Here is a 20,108-nt window from a genome sequence, read left to right as displayed (position 1 = left end):
TTAATGTTGAAATTCACCTAGTGGGCAACTCAAGATTGTGAGAGCTAAAATCTTTAAAACTGTTCCTTCCTTCTCACAATAAGAATACTATTTTAATTCACACTGCTGTAGTGTTATAGTTAGTGTGTTTACAGCCACAATATATTTCTTCCACAATCCCTGGACATATTTGCATGCAGAAATGCCACAATTAAAACCTAGCCATATTCAGGCTAATAAATTATCAAAATGTTCCCTAATCAGTGCTTTAAAGGGTTAATTTCACCAGTGTAATAACATTTCTTTCTCTAAAATGTCTGTCCTATTTTACTAGTAATATCTAAGATCAGCAATGGGCAACCTAGGCTAGTGAGGGGGCTGCATGAATGGCCCTCCATCATTTCAGTGGGCCACAAGATTGTCATAACCAATGGGAAAGGATAGTTTTGGTACCTGAATTAGCATATCTAGAGTTTGCAGGATTTGCCAACTGAACCATGGCAGCACTCTGATTGGATGCAGAGGGAGCACACAGCTCTCAGTCAATATAGTGTGCAATCAGCACACACCTCACTTCATGTATCCTTCCTTTGCATGCACGTCACTTTGGGAATATTGGTAGGGAAAAAAAATACACGGACAAACACTAGCAGAATCTGATAATCCTGCTTGTGGGGAATGGAAAACAAATGTTTCATGGGCCACACATAAAACCCCAATGGTCTGTAGGTTGTCCACCACTGCCTAAGATTATTCTAGTTGAATGATTACAGGAAAATACTTTTCACCATTGTTCCAACATGAATACTTGTGCATTTGATAACATAGCACAAAGTAACCTACAAAGTTAGCTGCCTTAACAAAAGTAAGTCATTTTACCCTCTTGCTGCTTCAACAAAGCAACAGGGGGGTAGGAAAACATGTTTTTCAAATAGGAAAATCTGACTAGCACTACAAATATTGGAAAGGTCACCCAGGGCAGGTATCATACCAACAAATACTGATGGAACATATGTTGCAACTGACTACCTTTTAAATAGACTGTCCTTTTAGCACTGGACAGGGAAAAACAAGTGGAGTGAACTTTCATCAAAGTAATACCATTCCCTTCCTAATCGCTGGAGCCAGAGTAAAGGTGTTCACAATAGTTTTTAATTAGTTATAATTTAAAAAATAAACTCACTAGGGCTGTCACGTGATTAAAAAATTTAATTGTGTGATTAATCGAGTGTGACTCCCCTTTGAAAAGCCACTACGGTATTTCAGCGGGGCAGTGGTGTTTCAATGGGGCTGCGGTTGGAAGCTGCGGCATAGAGCCCGGGGTCGGCTAGTGTCCTCAGCTGACTCTGGGCTCCATACAGCACCCCTTTGAAGTGCCGTGGTGGCTCATCAACGGGGCACTGCAACACGGACCCCAAGCGGGGTCAAAGTGGCAGCGTGCGTTTCAAAGGGGCAATGGAGCCTGGGGTCAGCTGGGGAGTCCCCAGCTGACCCCAGGCTCCACATTGCACTGCCCCTTCGAAGCGCCACAGTGGCATTTCGAGGGCAGTGCAGCTTTAACACCTGCGATTAACACATTAAAAAATTTAACATGTTAATCCTGGACTGCATTAATCACAGGCATTAATGCATGTTAATTGAAAGCTCTAATACTCACTCAACATATGCAAAGAGCACCATTTCACAAACTTTTCATGGAGACATTAAAATACATTCTCCTTTCGGTTCTTATAAAGCCCCATCATCGTAATATCTGAACACCACATGAACTTTAACAATCTTCATTACATCCCTGTGAAGTCACACAGGAAACTTGTGATGGAGCACAAAACTGAACTTGGGTCTCCCAAGTTCTAGGCGAGAGATCCATCCACCAACTCACCTTTTAATTGTTTTTGTTGTAATGTCTCTCAAACATCTAAACTTGGGCTTTATTTCAGGCCCAAAATGTCTTAAGCAGCAATTTTGTGAATTGTCTGATATTTTTCCTCAAGGTTTTTGTTAAAATGTAGCTACCAAAATAACACTACTTAACCATTGTAGTATTATTCATTATTTCTACGAACTTGAGCTGTCTGCCACTTTCCAAAATACATGCAACGTGGGATGCAATTAATGCACAGATCTCTGAAAGCAGAAGTTGTATAATACTGCACTTCTAAGGAATAAAAGTGTGACACTGCATGGGCTTCCCAAGCCATGCATAGTATCTTATCCCTATGCTTACTACAGGTGATCCATAAGTATACTCTAAAAATGATGCATGTGAACCCACACAGCTTCTGGGTGTGGTGTACTGTCCGTTTAGTGGCACTTGAATCACTTAGCTGAGAGTCAGTTGGCTTTTAGCTCAAGCTCTTGCACTAAACCCCTAGATTTGGTTCTGCCTGTCGGCAATACATATGTATTTTAAAAAGGTAACAATATGTTTTAAAAATAGACTAATCCAGTACATGGACTGTTACAAGAGTATATTTTTAAAATCTTAAAATGGAAAAAGAATGAACGTGTTCATTCTAAATCTGGAGTTCCCAAACTAAGTTTGCAACTCTAAGTGACAGAATATTTTTGAGAATATCAAATGGATACTGACAATTTAGGTGGAAGGAGCTAGTATGTCAGAACATTAGTCGTCTTCAAGCATGATCTCAGAGGGCCTGCCTTATTGTCAGAGGTAGTTTCTCGTGCACCACTGTTAAGTGGATTTTTCAAGATCCCATATCAATATGAAACTGAATGTTCTCCAACTAATCAGACTCAGAAAAATTAATTTCTACAGTCACCAGTACTAAGTGGTACATTTTTCTATTGCAAATCCCTTAAACTGAGTCTTCTCAGTGTATATCATTCTGCAATTTGGTGTGGCTGTGCCTGTCTGTGTGTTTGCTGGAGGAGGCTTAATAACCTGACTCAGCAAGATGGGCAGAAAGGGCTCCCAGGCTGGCAGAACAGGCAGACTCAGCAGCATCTCAGAGGAGGCAACCTGTCACCCATACAGAGGCCCACCAACAGAGAGGGGTAAAAGGAGGCAGTTGACCTGGGGAGCAGCGATTCTAAGAGCCCAGGGCTCCCGGCCCTTTAAAACACTGCCAGAGTGGCACCCCACACACTCCATGCAGCTGTGACGAATAGGGAGGCCAGTGTGATGTGTTCTAAGCACCACTAAGGACCTGCCATCCCAGCCTGGCCCTTTCTACCGGAGGCCTTGCTTTTTCTGGGAGTGTAGAGCCACCACCCCCTGACACCTCGCCCAGTGGCCCACAGAAGCTGTTGGCTCCCCTCCATCTATAACTAGCAAATTCTACACGTGATGTTAAATAGCAGGGTTGTTAGTTTGCAAAGAAAAAAAAGCTTTTGGTAAGTCTAAAGTGTCTATTACTATTTATATTAAAATATATGGCTTTGCTTTCAGGGCTGTTCACTAACTACCATTGAAAGAAACAGTCTAACTACTGTGCCTGCATATAGTTACTTCTAACAAAATATTTCCCCAATAAAGAGGAAATGCGTAAATCAGTTCTGTCACCATAGTTACAGCTAATACTACTATGTGGGGTACACCACTACCACGACCCTGAGAAAATCTGCTCAGAGGTATTAGAAACAATACCCAAAAGTAACCCGATTGTTACCGTAAATTAGCATATATAATCCACACTCATGTATAACCCGCAGTTTTTCCTGAATGTGTAAAAAACGTCTTAGATAACCCGTGCACGTGTACAGCCCGCAGGTTATATACACTACTTTAAGGTACCTGGTAATTGCACATACCAGCCTCAGCCTCCAGGAGACGGGAACAGAAAGCGCAGCGCAGGCGAGCTGGCCGGCCTGCAGGAGGGGAGCCGCACTCGTGCCCAGGTTTTGCACAGCCGCAGCCAGGCACATCCCACCCTCCTGCAGGAGGGGGGAACAGAGAGCACAGCACAGGTGATCTGGCTGGCCTGCGAGAGGGAAGCTGCACTCGCACCCAGGCTCCGCGCAGCTGCAGCCAGGTGCAATCTACCCTTCTCCCTGTGGGGGGAACGGAGAGTGCAGCGCAGGCAAGTAAAAATAAACTTGCATACCCCGCAGACATGTATACCCTGCGGGGGGAGAGGGGGAGGTTGCAGGGTTTGTAAAACTTTGTATAACCGGCGGGTTATATGCACTAACACACAGTACTTTTTCTAAACTGCATGTTTAAAAGGTCTAGTGCTAATAGTAGAGGGAACTCAATAGTATTTACCTTATAATAGTGCTTTGCTTTATTAGTTTACTAAGTTAAATTCACTAAGGGAACTTCTGCATTTTTATTAATGGAACATTTCAAGAACTTAACTCAACCGATTCTTCCAACAATGCATTTACAAGCCTCACTGTGCAAATTAGCTAGAAACAATTGAGTAAATTGCTGCAAGCTTTCCACAGCAACAATTGCAACATAAAAAGCTGTTCTGTGCTAATTTGGAGATGAAAGGTTCTAGACAGTAGGTCACTTTCATTTCTCAAAGCTGTAGGAAGCTATGCAAATTGGTGCGCAAATTATTGTCACAAACCAAGACAATATCTAAGGCTTATACTTGAAAAAGGGAAATACACTCTGGAAGGAAGGGGGTTAATCAAATTATTCTATATTAATTTCTAAAGCTTTTGAAAACAAACAAAACAACAAGCAGTAAAAAACAGAGGCAAGTTAAGAAGTAATGAGACATTTTACAACTCAAAACCCTACTGCCTGCCTGTACGTTGCTTAAAGCCAAATATGGTAATAGGAATAGGAATACAGACTCATAGAAGCCTAGAGGGATGGCATGCAACACATTCTAATTATCAGAATAGGATAATGGAACCCTCTGATATGAAGAATGTTAACAGAGGTTTCTACCCTGCTTCTCCATACTCAAACTATAGTGTGTATTTTAAAATATACAGCTTTTTATAGTCATTTCCTCCAACTGTTCTCTACAATTTAAAATAAGGCAAGATTTAAAATATCATTTTACATCAAACTTCACAGTATTTCTGCAGCAAATCTCTTGTACTGGTCAACATCAATACCCCTGTCAACTAATGACCATCTTTGGCACCATATTACCCATTTATCTCTTATAATGTAAATATGATAGCTGCATTTAAAAAGGGACATGCAAAGCGCAAGGGCAAGAATATAAAAGTGAAGTAAAGCAGCAAAGTGTCAAAACCTTCTAGGGGCCTATAGAAACCCATTGGCCCCAGCTTTCCACTCCCCACAAATCTTTCCAGATTAATTGAACTTTGTTTCTCCTTTATTATGTGTTGGGATTATTATTTTTACCACCAAAACACTACAGGCAGTCCCCGGGTTACATGGATCCGACTTACATCGGATCCCTACTTACAAACGGGGTGAGGCAACCCCGCACTAGCTGCTTCCCCCCAGCAGACTAGGGAGACGCGAAGCTAGCGCCCCCCCCCCCTCCCCCAGCAGACCAGGGAGACGCAGAGCGGCTTTTCTCAGCAGACACCTCAGCTTGAGAATAAAGGACTGAGGGAAGTGAGGTGTGGGAGAATAAAACTGAGCTCTGGAGAAATGTTTGGCTAGACTTTCCCCTACAATATGTACCAGTTCTGACTTGCATACAAATTCAACTTAAGAACAAACCTACAGTCCCTATCTTGTACGTAACCCGGGGACTGCCTGTACATTAACCATAAATTCCTTTATTAAATCCAAAGGCCAAATGGTATTTATACAATTTAAGCACACCTAAAAAGTCTAAACATGCAATTTACTACATCCAAACAGTAACAAAACATTTATAAGCATTTCATCAAAATAATTAGAAATAGGTCAAACCTAAGGTTGCTTAGACTCACATTGGTAATTTCCAGCTTGGATAGCAATATATCTCTAAGAAATAAACCTCATCTTCTTTCTACTTGCTGACCAGTTTTTCTATTACACCTAGGATCACATGGACCCTAATTATTAATGTAGCACTAATATGTGGGGTGATTCTTTCTAATTCAGATTCACTTTGTCTTATTTAAAGCCATATGCAATCACCTCTATTGGTCAGAGGCATTCTTTTTAGAAACTTTGTCTTATTTTATTAGTTATGTCTTGAACCAGACATCCTCCCTACTCCATTCTTTCTGGGCTTACAACTCATTTTCAAATCTTCTTTTATTTATTTTACAACACATTTCTTTAACCAAACTGATGCTAATTTTAAATTATCAAATTTGATATTTATTCTACATTATCAAATACACATATAACCACCAAACATAAGGCATTGCCAGAAAGAAACAAACTAGGGACCAGGCACCAAAACTACAGATTGAGTGTGAGATAAAAGAAGAACTCCACTGGCTAGTCGTAATAGCAGTAAAAAACAACAAATGATCTGGTAGCAATTTATAGACTAACGAAACATGTAGATGGGATCATGAACTTTCGTGGGCACAGCCCACTTCTTCAGATGACTGGAGTTATGAGTTGGGGATATGAAAACTCAAAATAAATAGGAGAGGGGAGGGGAAGATAAAGAAAAAGGGAGGGGAGTGAGAGAGAGAGCATCAGTAAGTACCTGGAGAATGGGTACTTAGACCTAAGCAGATAAAAATCGAAGTCAATAGATAGATTCCTAAAACAGGAAGGATACCACTAAGGAAGCTGTTAGCACCTTCAGTGGTTATTATGTACACCAACTACCAGTCAGGGATACAATAACGTAGCTGGTGTGTAGAGAGGGATAAAAAACTTATCAGTTTCCCAGTTTTCTCTAGAATTTCTACAAGTCAAAACTTCAGCAAATAATTCCGGTCTCCAGCAGTCCTTTTCGGTTATTGACTTATTTCTATACAACATCTCTCTAAACAGCTCATTGTGCTCTTTTGATTTGTGTATGTTAACTTCAGAATTCATCACATAGCCTATTTCAGTGTCTCTCATGATCAGCATCTAATGTAGGCCCTAATCCTGCAAAGAATTATGCACATGCTGAACTTTTCCTTCTGAGAGTAGCTCCATTATTTTCAGTAGGAATGCCCACAACATGTAAAGTTAGGCATGCACAGGATCAGGGCCCTAGAGTGCTTCTTTTTGCAGGGAATGCTTTCTGCTTGAGCAACTCACCTCACTGCTTTTGGTCTCACTTTCTTCCTCTGCTGCTAAGAAATTACTGGACCCCATCCATCATTTTTTGACAGTGCTGTCTGCTTGGTTGCACAGATGTGTGGGAAGCCTTACAACTGTTGTTAGACAGTTTATCTTAGACCTTAGTAAAGTTGGAAGGTTTGTCATCTATAACTTACTCATTACTGTATTCCTAATATATATTTTATAACTTGTGTTGATCTAAAACCACTGCACTATCTTAGCATAAATGAGCTTGCTCATGTAAAAAGGACTAGGACTCTGAGCTACCTTTATTTCTGTCAAACTAAATAAGAATTGTAATGTTTTATTATAATTCTATTATTAAACAGGTACATACTTCTTAAGTACTTGAGAACCAGTAATGAGCAGTGTGGAACTATATAAGCCTTTGGAACAAATTCATGTCAGACATTAATATAAACAATTTACACTTATTGCAAGTATAGGAGGTTTCTGTTTTGTATTTTCCTCTCAAAGTTATTACATATTAATAAAATGGCGGCTAACAAAAAGAGGAAATAAACTCCAATAGCTAGCATATTTTACAGTGATTAACAGCTTGCTGAACCATGGCTGTGGACTCCTGCATTCACATGCCCTGCTACTCCAACCTTCCCATGAACCAAGGTGCTGAAGCACTCTGACTGTGTCATATCCTGCCGAGGTTTCCACAACAGATTTAAGCATCTCACCTTTCTCTCCAAAATCCTACATGGATTTTACTCTGCCTATCTCTCCATTTCTCCTACCTTCTCTCTTGCTTTTCCCACTCTCAGCCTTTGTGTTTATCAGATACTTTGTCTCCTTAGATCTCATTTTCCAGCAATCCCTCTCCCTATACTCTGAAGCCACGTCTTCACCTGTGGGAAAATTGATGGGGTTCACTTGTGGGGTGATTGATCTTCTGGCATTTGATTTAACAGGTCTAGTAAAGACAAGCTAAATCAAACACTAGGGGAAAACCTGTTGGCACCAGTACTACTCCTCCTCACAAGGAATAAGGGAAATTGATGGGAGCATTTCTTCCTTCAATCTCCCACTGTGAGGATGGCACTGAAGCTCACCTTACATCACCTTCAACTACATTTTTTTAAATGTAGTTGGATTTGCATAGCTTAAGCTGACCTTCCCCCATAGCAAGAGCCGGGTCTTAATAGTCCCACACCTTCCCTTTTCTGAAACAGCTGTGTTGTCTTGTGTTGCATCTTATATTTGCTTGTCTCATCATAAAACTTCTTCCAGATAGGAACTTAGTTTCTATGTATGTAAAGTGCCTTGTATAATATAGAGACCTAAATCACCATAGATATTTACATCATAATAATAAACTCCACAGATCATTTAGGTCCTAAGTACTCCCTCAGCTCTGTTTTATAAATGCACGATAGACTCTCCCTCCTCACCCCCGTGTGTGGCTTTTCAGTAGTGGTTCCTGCTCCAGGCAATAAACATAGCTCTTAACCCTCCAGTTCAGAGAAAATTGTTCAATGCGCTTTTACAATTTAAATTATCCACAGCTGCAACTAAAAACAGACAAGAAAATAAGAAAGTTGAAGGGGGAGGGGAAAGAGAAGAGGTGAGAGGCAGACAGAGAGGAAGGAAATAAACAGTTCCAACTGCCTTAAAGGAAACATGGTGAAATAAAATCAGACAATTAATGCACTATAGTTAAAGTTCTCTGGGGGGAGCTGGGACATGATGTTGATGAGCACAAGACAACAGATAGACAGACATTCAAATACATGCTAAAGATCTTTAAAATGTTTGTCTCATCAAGACTCAAAATGAGAAGTACAACAAAAAAATAGGAAGCAACCAAACTCTGTAATTTATGTATTTAACTAAAGAGTGAGTCTAAGTCAGAAGGTACAGTTCTGGAGCCAATCTTCACCCGTTGCAAAGGAGTGAGGAGATTCAGGTCTGCTATTCTGTTTCAGGTCCCTTTCTCTATTTAGTTTTATTATTAATTTATATTACGATAATGCCTAGGGATCCCACTGAGACAGCAGGTTCCACAGTGCTATGCATGGGAAAACACCAAAAAACCAGTCCCTGCGCTCATGTCCTTACATTCCAAATATAAGAAAAATCACAACAGATGTTTATCACAACAGATAAACAGGGAAACAATGACACAAAAGTGGTCAGGATAAAAGCCGTGATCACAAAATACCAGCTGCATAATTATTGTCAAGTTTTTTTGTAGGCATCACGGAAAAGGAGGGATTTGAGAGAGGATACTGAGGCAGCTTTGTGGATGTGAGTGGCTGGTGAACTGGCCATTGGTGGAGACTAGCCTCTCCTCTTCTACCCATGGTCCTGCCCCTTTGCTGCAGGAGCCCAAAGCATCCCCAACCAGGCACCTGACCCCAGCCTCGAGGGGCTGGGCAGCATAGCAGCAGTGCCTCCATCCCGAGTACTGTGCAGGCAGCGTGGCTCCTGTACTAGCCACTCCAAGTCCGAGCAACAGGTCACCTGAACCAGCCACAGCCAGCCTGGAAGAATGCTGGGAACTGTAGGAGGGGGCTTGGGGATGCAATGTGGGTAGGGCCACAACAGGCTGTTTGGGGAGGCACAGCCTTCCCCAGCTTACCACACCCACTGTCCATGTTTGTGGATGTTTAGAGGAAGAGATTCCATTGTATGAGCGGCAACACGGGGAAAAGCAGAAAGGTGCTTTTGTCAGTTTAACAAACAGGCAATGAAGATGGACATTACTGACAGAGTAGCGATGGGAATCATCTTCTCCTAGTGCAGGACAGAGGATCAAGTAGCAAAAGGATAGGCCATGAAAGTAGAGATGTGTAAGAGTGCACTTATTTAAACAGGAAACCAATAAGCATGAGCTTATCAGTTACCCAAATGGTTACACGCCAGCTCCCGGTCCAGCTCCCAGGGAGCCAGCTGCTGCCCTGCGCTGCAGACTCTCATGCAGGAGGCAGCTGAGCTCACCAGCTTCTGGGGAGCCAAATGCTGCTCCTTTATGAGAGTCTGCAGCACAGGGCAGCAGCTGGCTCCCCAAGAGTGGGGCCTGCATCCAAGCACGCACTGGCTGACAGCCTCGCTCCGGGTGAGCTATTGTGTAACAGCTAACAATTTTAGCAGCTACACAGTTACAATATCAGAGGGGTAGCTGTGTTAGTCTGGATCTGCAAAAGCGACAAGGAGTCCTGTGGCACCTTATAGACTAACAGATGTAGTGTAGCATAAACTTTCGTGGGCAAAGACTCACTTCGTCAGATGCATGTAGTGGAAATTTCCAGATAACTCTAGCCTTATTCTGGCCTGCATATTTATACCTGCCTCTGGAAATTTCCACTACATGCATCTGACAAAGTGGGTCTTTGCCTACGAAAGTTTATGCTACACTACATCTGTTAGTCTATAAGGTGCCACAGGACTCCTTGTCGCTTTTACAGTTACAATAATATTTTTATTTAACATCCCTACATGAAAGACCTTAAAAATGAGGATAATTTTTTATGAATCTGCATCAAAACCTAACTTCTCAGAAATGCAGAATCACAAGACTGAAAATAATCTCTTACAAAAGGCACAAACAGTGAGATTGCAAAGGATTTGGGTAGGCTGGAGATGAAGGGGAAACTAAAATGTGTGATTTAATTTGCACTACAGTGGAGTCGCCTGCTAGTGCCCACCAACGTTCACTTCAGCATTCATTCCTAGTTTCTAATCCTCAGTCAAGTATTTGTTCCATTAAAATACAGACAGTGGAGTGGTGGCACCAAGCTTTGTGGCAGCAAGAATTGTCTTCAGGAGGCTGGCTGCAATCAGCTCCCCTGACTGTCACCACACATAACAGGCCTGGGCAAAATACGGCCGGTGGGCTGGATCCAGCCTGTGGAGGGAGCAGGTAGCCTTAGGCAGTCTCCTCAGCTTGCCCCCGCCCGCCATGCAGAAACACAACTACGGGGCTCTGTTTCTGTATTAAAACTGGAGTGGGGGGGGGGGGGAGTTGTTTTAGAAGCCATCCCTCCCTCAGCACATTCTCATTGGCTGGTTTCTGCCAGAAACCAGCCAATGGAAGCTGCTTGTTGAAATAACAGGCAGCTACCAAGAATCACGCCCCCTCTCCTGGGCTCAGTTATTCATAAAGCACATGGCCAGGCAGGCAGGCAGGCTAGTTTGGCAGCTGACAAGTAAGTCTCTTGGCCACAGCCTGCTTCTGGCACCCCAGCTCTTTCCTGCCCCAATTCTCTGCTCCTCCACTCAACATACCCAAACCCTCTGTCCCCCTCTTACACCCATACCCCCTCCCAGATCTGGCACCCCGATCTCCTGCCCCAGATCACAATCCCCTCCTACCCTAGGTCACATCCCAAACCCCTGCACTCCAGTCCCCTGCCCTAGGTCACAACTGCCAGCTTCATCCCAACTCCCGCCCAGACTTTAGTCTCCCTCCTGCACCCCAGTCCTTTACCTCAAGCTCCCTCCTGCACCCAACCTCCACCCCACACCTCCATTAATATCATGGAAGAGTGCTGCCCTCAACCACTTTCCAAAATCTTGGAGTGCCCCCCCCATCAAAAATTATTGCCCACCCCTGACATATAGCCTAACAGCAATAGAGAATCCCCTGCCTCCACCCCTCCCCAACCTTCATGGCACTGGAGAGATTGCCAGGCTTTTAACTGCCACTGAGTAGGAGCACTCTCCCTCACCATAATCCCAGCAACACAGGGAAGACTACAGTTTCAGTGACCCATTTGGTCCGACAACTCTTACACCCCCTGTGACGGACCGGGCCGTGTCTGGGCACAGCTGAGGGTGTCCGCTCGGGGCGAATTGCTCAAATCCGGGGCTCCTTACAGCCCCCAGACTGGTGACCTCTCCACACAGGCCACAAACCAGTCCCACAGAGCGCTTCAGCAGCCTGCCTGAAGCCTCACGAGCAAAACCCCTCCGACACCCCAGCAATATCCGTGCCCCAGATGGCCCCGGGCCTATACACAGGTGGGGCGGTCCTAGCACCCAATTCCACCTACCCCGAACAAGTTCTGTCCGGTTCCAAGAAACCAGCCACAGATCCCTGGTCAATTTACCCTCTGGACCTTACCCACAAATCACGCTGGGCCAATCCTTTAGCATCTAACAACTAAAGGTTTAGTAACATAAAGAAAAGCATGAGAGTAAGGTTATTAAAGTACAGTACGTTACATGCACCGAATCTCCCAGTTCTCGATGCAGGCTCTAGCAGAGATGTTGCAGCTGCTGGTTTAAAAGTTCTTATTGCACATCCTAAGATCAGGATGGGTTCACAGGTCTTTCGGGCTCTTCGATCCCTGCAATGCTGCCTCTGGGATGAAGTGCTGAGCTGAGAACAAAATGGCATCGACCACATGGCCTCTTTATACCCCCTTCCTGGCCTCTTCTGGTCTCAGCCGGTCACCTGGTCCTCAGCCTCTCTCTGCTGGCAGCTCTTGGGTCTCCGCCCTCATGCTTTAGGTGTGTCCTTGGCCCATCAAGTGCCATTGTTCCACAGGGCTTCGCTACTCAGCCTGTCCATAGCAATGCTTAACCACATTCAGAGAAATATTCAGCTTCCACACAGATTACAGATTCCTATCTGCTCACACAGACATTAAACACTCACATAAATAGCGTACACAGGATCAGCAAACAACAAGCTCCTATTCAATACCCCACATGGCCCCCTTCTATATCATTGTTGGGGCCAGCACCCCCACCTATGGGTGCAGCCACGATCCGGCTGCTTCCCTCAAATTCCAGTAACGTGACACCCCCACATACACCCAGCCCAGATTGCCACATCTGTAGAGAGGCACTGAACATTCTATCCACCAGCCAGCTCTTCTCTATCACAACAGAAAGAAGGGAAACACACCCCATTGTGCTTTTTCTGCCTCTCCATTCAAGCTCCTCAATTGAGGCGGGGGGAGGGGGAGAGAGGAAGAGGAGGGAAGTGGAGGGCTTATTTTTCTCCAAAAGAATCAAACCATCATTAACTTCTTAGAAAGTACAAAATTGTTCTTGATAAGGAGAAAAACATAATTATGAATTTATAAGAAGAGAGGTAAATAACTGTGCTTCCATCACACACACAACCTATTACTTTGAGGGATGAATAAAAGGAAGATGACTCAAAAAGAGTCAATCTTTATATTTAGCCTAGTACAAATATTTCTGCTGAGAGCACAGCAAAGGCTCTATCACTGATACGCAAGCTGTTCCTTAAAATCATTAATTCAAGAGGTTGCATCTTTGTTCTTTCTCCCCCCTTATTTACAATCTGAAGTAGGTAAACTGATATGGAAAAATAGCATTAGAATCAAGAAATTGCAGACATTATGGTAAAGCATAATACATTAAACAATAGCATAAAGCACTACCTATGACACATGCAGGTTCAGTGGGCGACATAAAGCAAATTCTCAGAGCAGAATCCGCTCATACACCAGACAGTTCTTTACAGCAGGATTTTCAAATGAGAACAATGCCTAAGTCATCCAGCGTGTTGAGTTCTCAGTTTAGAATCACGGGAAAGATTTTAATTTGGGGTGAGGGAAGGCTTTTTCCTCCCTCCCCCCCAAATGATTTCCAATGAAGGGGAAAATAAAGTAAAATCACTATGTAAAACAAAAACATATCAACTTTGAAATACTGACATTTTTATTTGTCACCGTTTTTTAAAAAGCCATAGTGACAGCTCATCCATTTCCCTCACCAGTCCAGAAAAATATACCCAACATCCCAGTCTCCACACAGTTCTTTAATACCATAGCACAAAGCCTTTTGGCATAAAAAGATTTAGGCAAATTATACATATTTGGTAAAAGCTTATTGTTTCTTGACAGAGCTGCCCTTCAAATGTATGTCACTCTCTTAACCCAATAATCCAAGCTTCTACAGCCTTTGATTACAAAGGCAAAAAGTAAAGTCCACTGTATTTACCATAAACATAAAACAAACTGTGAAACCCCATTGATTTCAAGATACAGACAAGGGTAAAATCCAGTTCCCTGTGTTTTAAGGAGTCTTCTCATTTAAGTTGCATCTTTTCCCTCTCAAAAAAAAAAAAAAAGTCTCACGGACATATGTTTTTAGAAAGATATTTACAGGAATGCTTGTTTGACTAGTGCTATTGAAGTTAGCAAGCATTAACGCAATAAAATCCTGGATTAAATCAGGGTTAATGAGATTAGGAGTAGACACATCATTATTCAAATCACACTCCATGTGAGCAGTATGTGCTGCCAGACTTGTAAATCAGAGATTAGAATTTAACACTTCCTTCTGTGCTCTGACACTTTAGCCTAAAGGTCTTTTCATAAGCATTGCTGGCAACCACCTGCCAATTTCACAGAAATATGTTATAATTCTGATTTTCAGAAGTACTGAGCACCCGCCATTTGAACAGGAAGTTGACAGAAGCTGCAAGTACTCCACAATTCAGAAAAATTAGGTTCCACAAAACAAATACTTCTTTCATATGTCGTAACAGAGAACTTGTTTCCCAATCACTTCCTCTCTCTTCCAGTCCAAGGCATTTCATCTTCTCCTCCTCCTGCACACATCAGATGCAATTCAGGCTATTCCCTGAGGCTCTGGGGCTAGAAAACACATCATATGGCTTCTATCTCTCTTTTTTTTTTAAACTACTGCATCCTTTTGGGTCTCAGCCTACCACTTAAGTCCCTGACCTCTAATGTTCATCATTCAATATATAACTTATGGCAAGAGAAACAAAATACAGGACAAGATGGTTTATTAGATGATGAGCTTTGTTGGGCCAGACCCACTTCCTCAGATCAAATAGTGGAAGAAAATAGTCACAACCATATATACCAAAGGATACAATTAAAAAAAAATGAACACGTATGAAAAGGACAAATCAAATTTCAGAACAGAAGGGGGATGCGGGGGGGGGGGGGGGGGAGAGAGCTCTCACAGACATTTACCTCCCCCCCACCCCCGCATCCCCCTTCTGTTCTGAAATTTGATTTGTCCTTTTCATATGTGTTCATTTTTTTGAATTGTATCCTTTGGTATATATGGTTGTGACTATTTTCTTCCACTATTTGATCTGAGGAAGTGGGTCTGGCCCACGAAAGCTCATCATCTAATAAACCATCTTGTTAGTCTTTAAAGTGCTACATAGTCCTGTATTTTGTTTCAGCTACACCAGACTAACACGGCTACATTTCTATCATTATGGCAAGAGAGCATTCTGGAAAACAGAATCTTTTTGAGGGGAAAAAAAGGAATCAGAAAAGTTTCTGAGTTATTTTCAAGGTTTCTAATTATCCTTATGAGGAACTGGTGCAGATCATGAAGCATTTCTCTTTAGCAGTAGACCAGAAGATGCTTGAGAAGTCTTTGATTTTCCCCAAAAGGAGCTCTTGACCAGTGAGAACAGCCCTTTTTGCTGAGCCACAAAAGTAGAGAGCACTTACCCTTAAAAGAGGCATTTCTCAGAAGTCTTGGCTGATGTGGAGAAAAGCAGAGTTACCAACAACCCTTCTAGACTCGTAATCGATCTCCCCCAGGCAGAGGGAAGGCACACTGTTGGGAGCGGAGATGGGTGACTTCTCTGTCTTTCTTGAGATCTAATCACAGATAGAGCACCTCATGTCCTTTCTCCATTCAGCCTGCTCTACCATGGCTGAGGAAAGAGAAACAAGCAGAAAGAAGACCAGGGTTGATCTGTTGAGATGATCCTTTTCTGTTTTATATAGTCTCTTATGGGAGAAAAGTGAGTGCAGAGAACGATCTTGCTTACTCCTGCTTCAAACAAGCAGAGAATGAGAAGTAGGACTGGAAGGGGTGTGGTCATGCCCTACAGCCTCAGGAGCATGTCAGAATTTAATTAATTATAGGAAGGAAGGTGCATTCACATCTCAGTCTAAGGAGGAGGTCAAGATCTAGAATCACTCAATCTTTACAAATTATATTTGCATGCTACCTTTGAAGTAATGGGTCACACTGAAACTTCTCATCCCAGTTTCTCAATCCAATACTTACTCAGCACACCCTCCTACAGCATAGTACAAAACTTGGCATAAACACTGAAGGACATCACGACAAAGTAAATTCCTTGTTTTAAAAAGGCTTCTTGGACAAGTTATGCCTTTCCCTTAAAAAAAGTTTCTTGTTTTAAATTTCAAACAAAAGAACCTATTTAAGCCTTGCCTATACTAGAGAAATTCATTATGCTAACCACTGCATGGTCCCCCAGATCTCGTGTCCACACACAAGAAGTTCTGTCAATGTTCCATAAGCATACCTTGTCCACGTAAGACTTATTTCAAGAACGGCTACCCATTTTATTGTCCTCCAAAGCATCACTGTCTACTGGGGCAATGCCAGTGTGACTGGAAATCATGGATATTAAAACCACAAGAGTGAATATAGGAAGGGGAGAAACTATATAAGATCATGGAGAGTCTTGTCCATTGCTGCTTTGACAAGGTCATTGACATCTTGGTAAGAAAATGGTCCGGTCCCTTTAAGGAGTTGTTGGTCTTGGTGCCAGCCAATCTTGTTCCATAAAATGAGGAATGGGAGCCAGGTGTTAATCAGGGAATTCTCCCCTGAACGGGATGACACCACAGCATTTAGCAGATTCTTAGAGAGAGGCTCTGTAAAGCAGGGCTGGAACATAGCTCTAGCTGCCTCAGTGAAGCCAGCTTGAACCACTACTTTGACTCACACGGAGATCTGTGAAATCCCTGAACCCAAGAGAGAAGCAATAGGCAGCCTCATGGTGGCAGGCTACAGAATCTTTTCACCAAGATGGAGTATTTGGGTCTGAGGGGCCAAAGTACATTGGATTTTTATGAAAGCTTAAAATGTACTCTGGGTTGTGAGCAAGTTATTTTGGAGAAGCAAGAAGGAGCTGAGGGCAGAATTCTTACAGGGCCATGACAGGTCATCAGTGGGGTTTGTTCTGGGACACCACCTTGCTACAACACAGACTGAACAGAGGGGAGGATGTAAGGATGTGGGTGAATGATGGAAAATAGGCAGCAGGTATGATGCAACAGTGCTGTTTAATTAAGGTCTAAGTCAGTGTTTCTTAAACTTTTTAAGACCGAGGAACACTAAACAATATTTTTTTATGAGGAACATCAAGGATTTTGTGTTGAGGGGGGGAAAAAAAGAGGCCGGGGAAAAGTTATTGAGCGCCTCCCCCCCCTTCCCCTCAAAAGGTTGCCTGCCCCTTTAAGGGTGGCCATTTTGAACTCTACTGTTCTCAGTGGCACACCTCTGACTGCCTCGTGGCACACCGGTGTGCCGTGGAACACAGTTTAAGAAACACTGGTCTAAGTCCTTTAACAAGGATAAGGGAACTCTGGGAATTATGGTACTTTCCTATTGAAATTGCTTAATACAGTATTCATTGACTGATGCTACTGGCTCAGAGTTACTAAGTAGAAAATTCAAAGTTCCTGGAGCCACATAAGGTTAACTACACTGCTCAGCCTTAAGTTTCATTATGGGCTTTTAATGAATAGTAGATAAAACTGCATAGTTAACAGAAACGTGCTTGGCTATCCAGAATCAGAAGAGCTAATCCATTCACTAGAATGCAGGTCAATTCAAGTTTACAGTGAAAATCTAAAAGTAATATTAAGTGTGGAGGCTCAAATAGTTGTGTGTGGAGTAGCTGCAGACCTGGGACTCCATTCTGCTATGTGCTACGCTAGCTCACTAAAAGCAGAGTGTAGCACTTGCAGTGTTAGTATCAGGAGGGGCTACCTGCCCCAGATGCTTGGCATGAACTCAGAAGCACTTCACTCCCAGCTATACTCCCTTCCATCCCATTAAATTTTTGTCTTGCCACCTTTTAGTGGCTGTAAGTATATAGTTTCTTGTGTGGGAAGGCTTTGTTGTAATGCTGCTTTTGCTATTCCTGGAACCGAGAAAAGTCTGAGGCCAATGTGTAAGCCACCGACTGCCTTTCAGGAGCTGCAGGGTAGAGCTTTCCCCTTTTTAGGTTTCCATCCACTTGTTACACTTGTAGAAATACAACTAGCAAAATCCTGTTAGGAGGATAAAGCAACGTGCTGCACTTATTGTGAAGGCAGAACTTATTTACCCCTCCTAGCTACAAAAATTACCCACCACGCGCACACACTCATACACACAGTTCTACAAATGGGATAGAATTACCAGCCTCAGCTGCTCATGCTAGTCCACTGGCCAGACGGTCTAGACTAGGGATGCCACCATGTAGACGACTACACGATTAACTAATAAGCGTAGGCTTATCGGTTAATCTTGACAACTGCTTGTATTCCCTCCCTCCTTGCTGCCTCTCTATCAGAAGCTGTGGGGAGAAGGGAAGAGCAGCAGCCGGTGTTTGTGAAGAGTTGGCTTAAAGCCAACTCTATACAAGCTCCCCCACCCCCTACACTGCTGCCTCCGATAGAAAGGCAGCAGTGTGGAGGGTGAGAGGGGCAGGCTGGAGCAGATACGCCTGCGGAGCAGGTTCCCCTCACGTGCTGGTTCCATGGATCCGCCTGCCCCCCCTTTCTGCCTCCTGCAGAGGTAGCGGGGGGAGGGGGAGAGGGAGGGAGGAGACAGGACCCGGTGCTGGGGGGACCTGGCTTAAAAGCATCCTATGGAGCAGTTTTCACAACTTGCAACTTCTTTGAAATGCCACACTAAACTGTGAAATCAGAGAAACCATGGAATAGTCATATCAGATTGTGTAAATAAACAATCACGTATTGTGTGTAACAGTGACCAGTGACACACGTCAGTATATTCCTGGCTCGTCTGCATGCCAGTAAGCACTTCATAATTCCCCTCAGCTCACTTAGAAGCCTCTCCTTTTCTTTTCACGTCTCCCAAAGCCTCCTCACTGCAATGGCTAAAACATTCAACCTAGAAGAGCTGACTGATGTAATTCCCTCTAGGCCAGGTATCCAGCAACAGCAGAGGAGTTCCTACTAAAACAATACCAATGGCCCAGAAACCTTCTATAAAAAAAGTCAACCACCTAACCTGGACATTTTGTAGAAGTATCTTCAATATATAAGCTTTCTAACCTAAATCAAACATATGGATATTATTTTTTTTTTGACACTCAGTAAGCTGTATTGATCAAAAGGAGGGGTTTGATTTCTTTGGACCTGTGATTTTAATGCATCCATTCTTGGTATTCCACCACTAACACGCATATCCCAGCATCAATGATTATAAAGATCGTGGCAAGACAGTGCTGTACTAGTACAAGATGGTGTCATGCAGAAAGACCTGACAGGCGTTTCCTAGCATTTGGGAGATTTATTTTAAGACTCACAATAAATACACTTCTTGTTTTATTTCATTGGAGGTAAAAAGGCTATTCATTCTGCTGGCAGAACAGGGTCAATGTATCTTTTCTATGAAAGACCTTGGAACATATGCAGTGTTCACTTTTCTCCTGTAAAACAATATTTGGGATTAAGGCGTTCCCCCCAAAACGTGTGTAGCTCTTTTCACTACGAATAACAAACGAACAAACAAAAACACACACACACACACACACCAGCTGACGTCCATAGTTAGTTTATTACTGTGAATTCTCCATGGAGTGTCCATGTCAAGAACCAGTTTCCTTGGTCACTGGATATCATTACTTACCACACCTGAAAATATACTTTCCTAGAAATTACTAGGAAGGTCATTCAAATTCATTTTCATGATACTTACCACATTGATGGTCACTATTTAACTCATAAATAGAAAGAATTATTTGAAGAGAGTGTAATTCTGATCTGTTCAATGTACTTCAGACATAGTGAATCACTTTCTGGTCTAATTTATGCTGCTGTAAACTAGGAACAACTCCACTGATTTCAGTAGCACTACTTTCAATTTACACTAGAGCAGGGGTGGGCAATAATTTTTAATGGGGGCTACTTCAAGGTGATTTTGGTAAATGGTCAAGGGCAGCACTTCTGTGGAGGAATGTGGAGTCTGGGAGGATGGGTGGGGTGTAGAAGGGTGCTTGGAATAGACGACTGGGGTGCAG

General features: G+C 42.9%; 1 protein-coding gene across 6 annotated transcripts in view; it reads right to left on the bottom strand.

The window, feature by feature from the left end:
* The window catches only part of SH3KBP1 (SH3 domain containing kinase binding protein 1), a 327,120-nt gene that overhangs the window by 210,087 nt on the left and 96,925 nt on the right, over positions 1-20,108 (bottom strand). The window contains exon 1 of one of the 6 annotated variants that reach the window (XM_075913604.2): positions 15,541-15,712. The exons of 4 other annotated variants lie outside the window; for them this stretch is intronic. In XM_075913604.2, the coding sequence (XP_075769719.1) occupies positions 15,541-15,555 (15 nt within the window). In that variant the 5' untranslated portion in view covers positions 15,556-15,712. Of the gene's footprint in view, positions 1-15,540; positions 15,713-20,108 lie in introns of those variants that run through there. One more of the 6 variants, XM_006121845.5, reaches the window with a different exon arrangement.

The sequence above is a fragment of the Pelodiscus sinensis genome, chromosome 1 (assembly GCF_052426305.1).
Source record: "Pelodiscus sinensis isolate ZL-2025 chromosome 1, ASM5242630v1, whole genome shotgun sequence".
NCBI classification, from domain to species: Eukaryota; Metazoa; Chordata; order Testudines; family Trionychidae; genus Pelodiscus; species Pelodiscus sinensis.
This window is presented reverse-complemented; position numbering and strand designations above follow the sequence as displayed.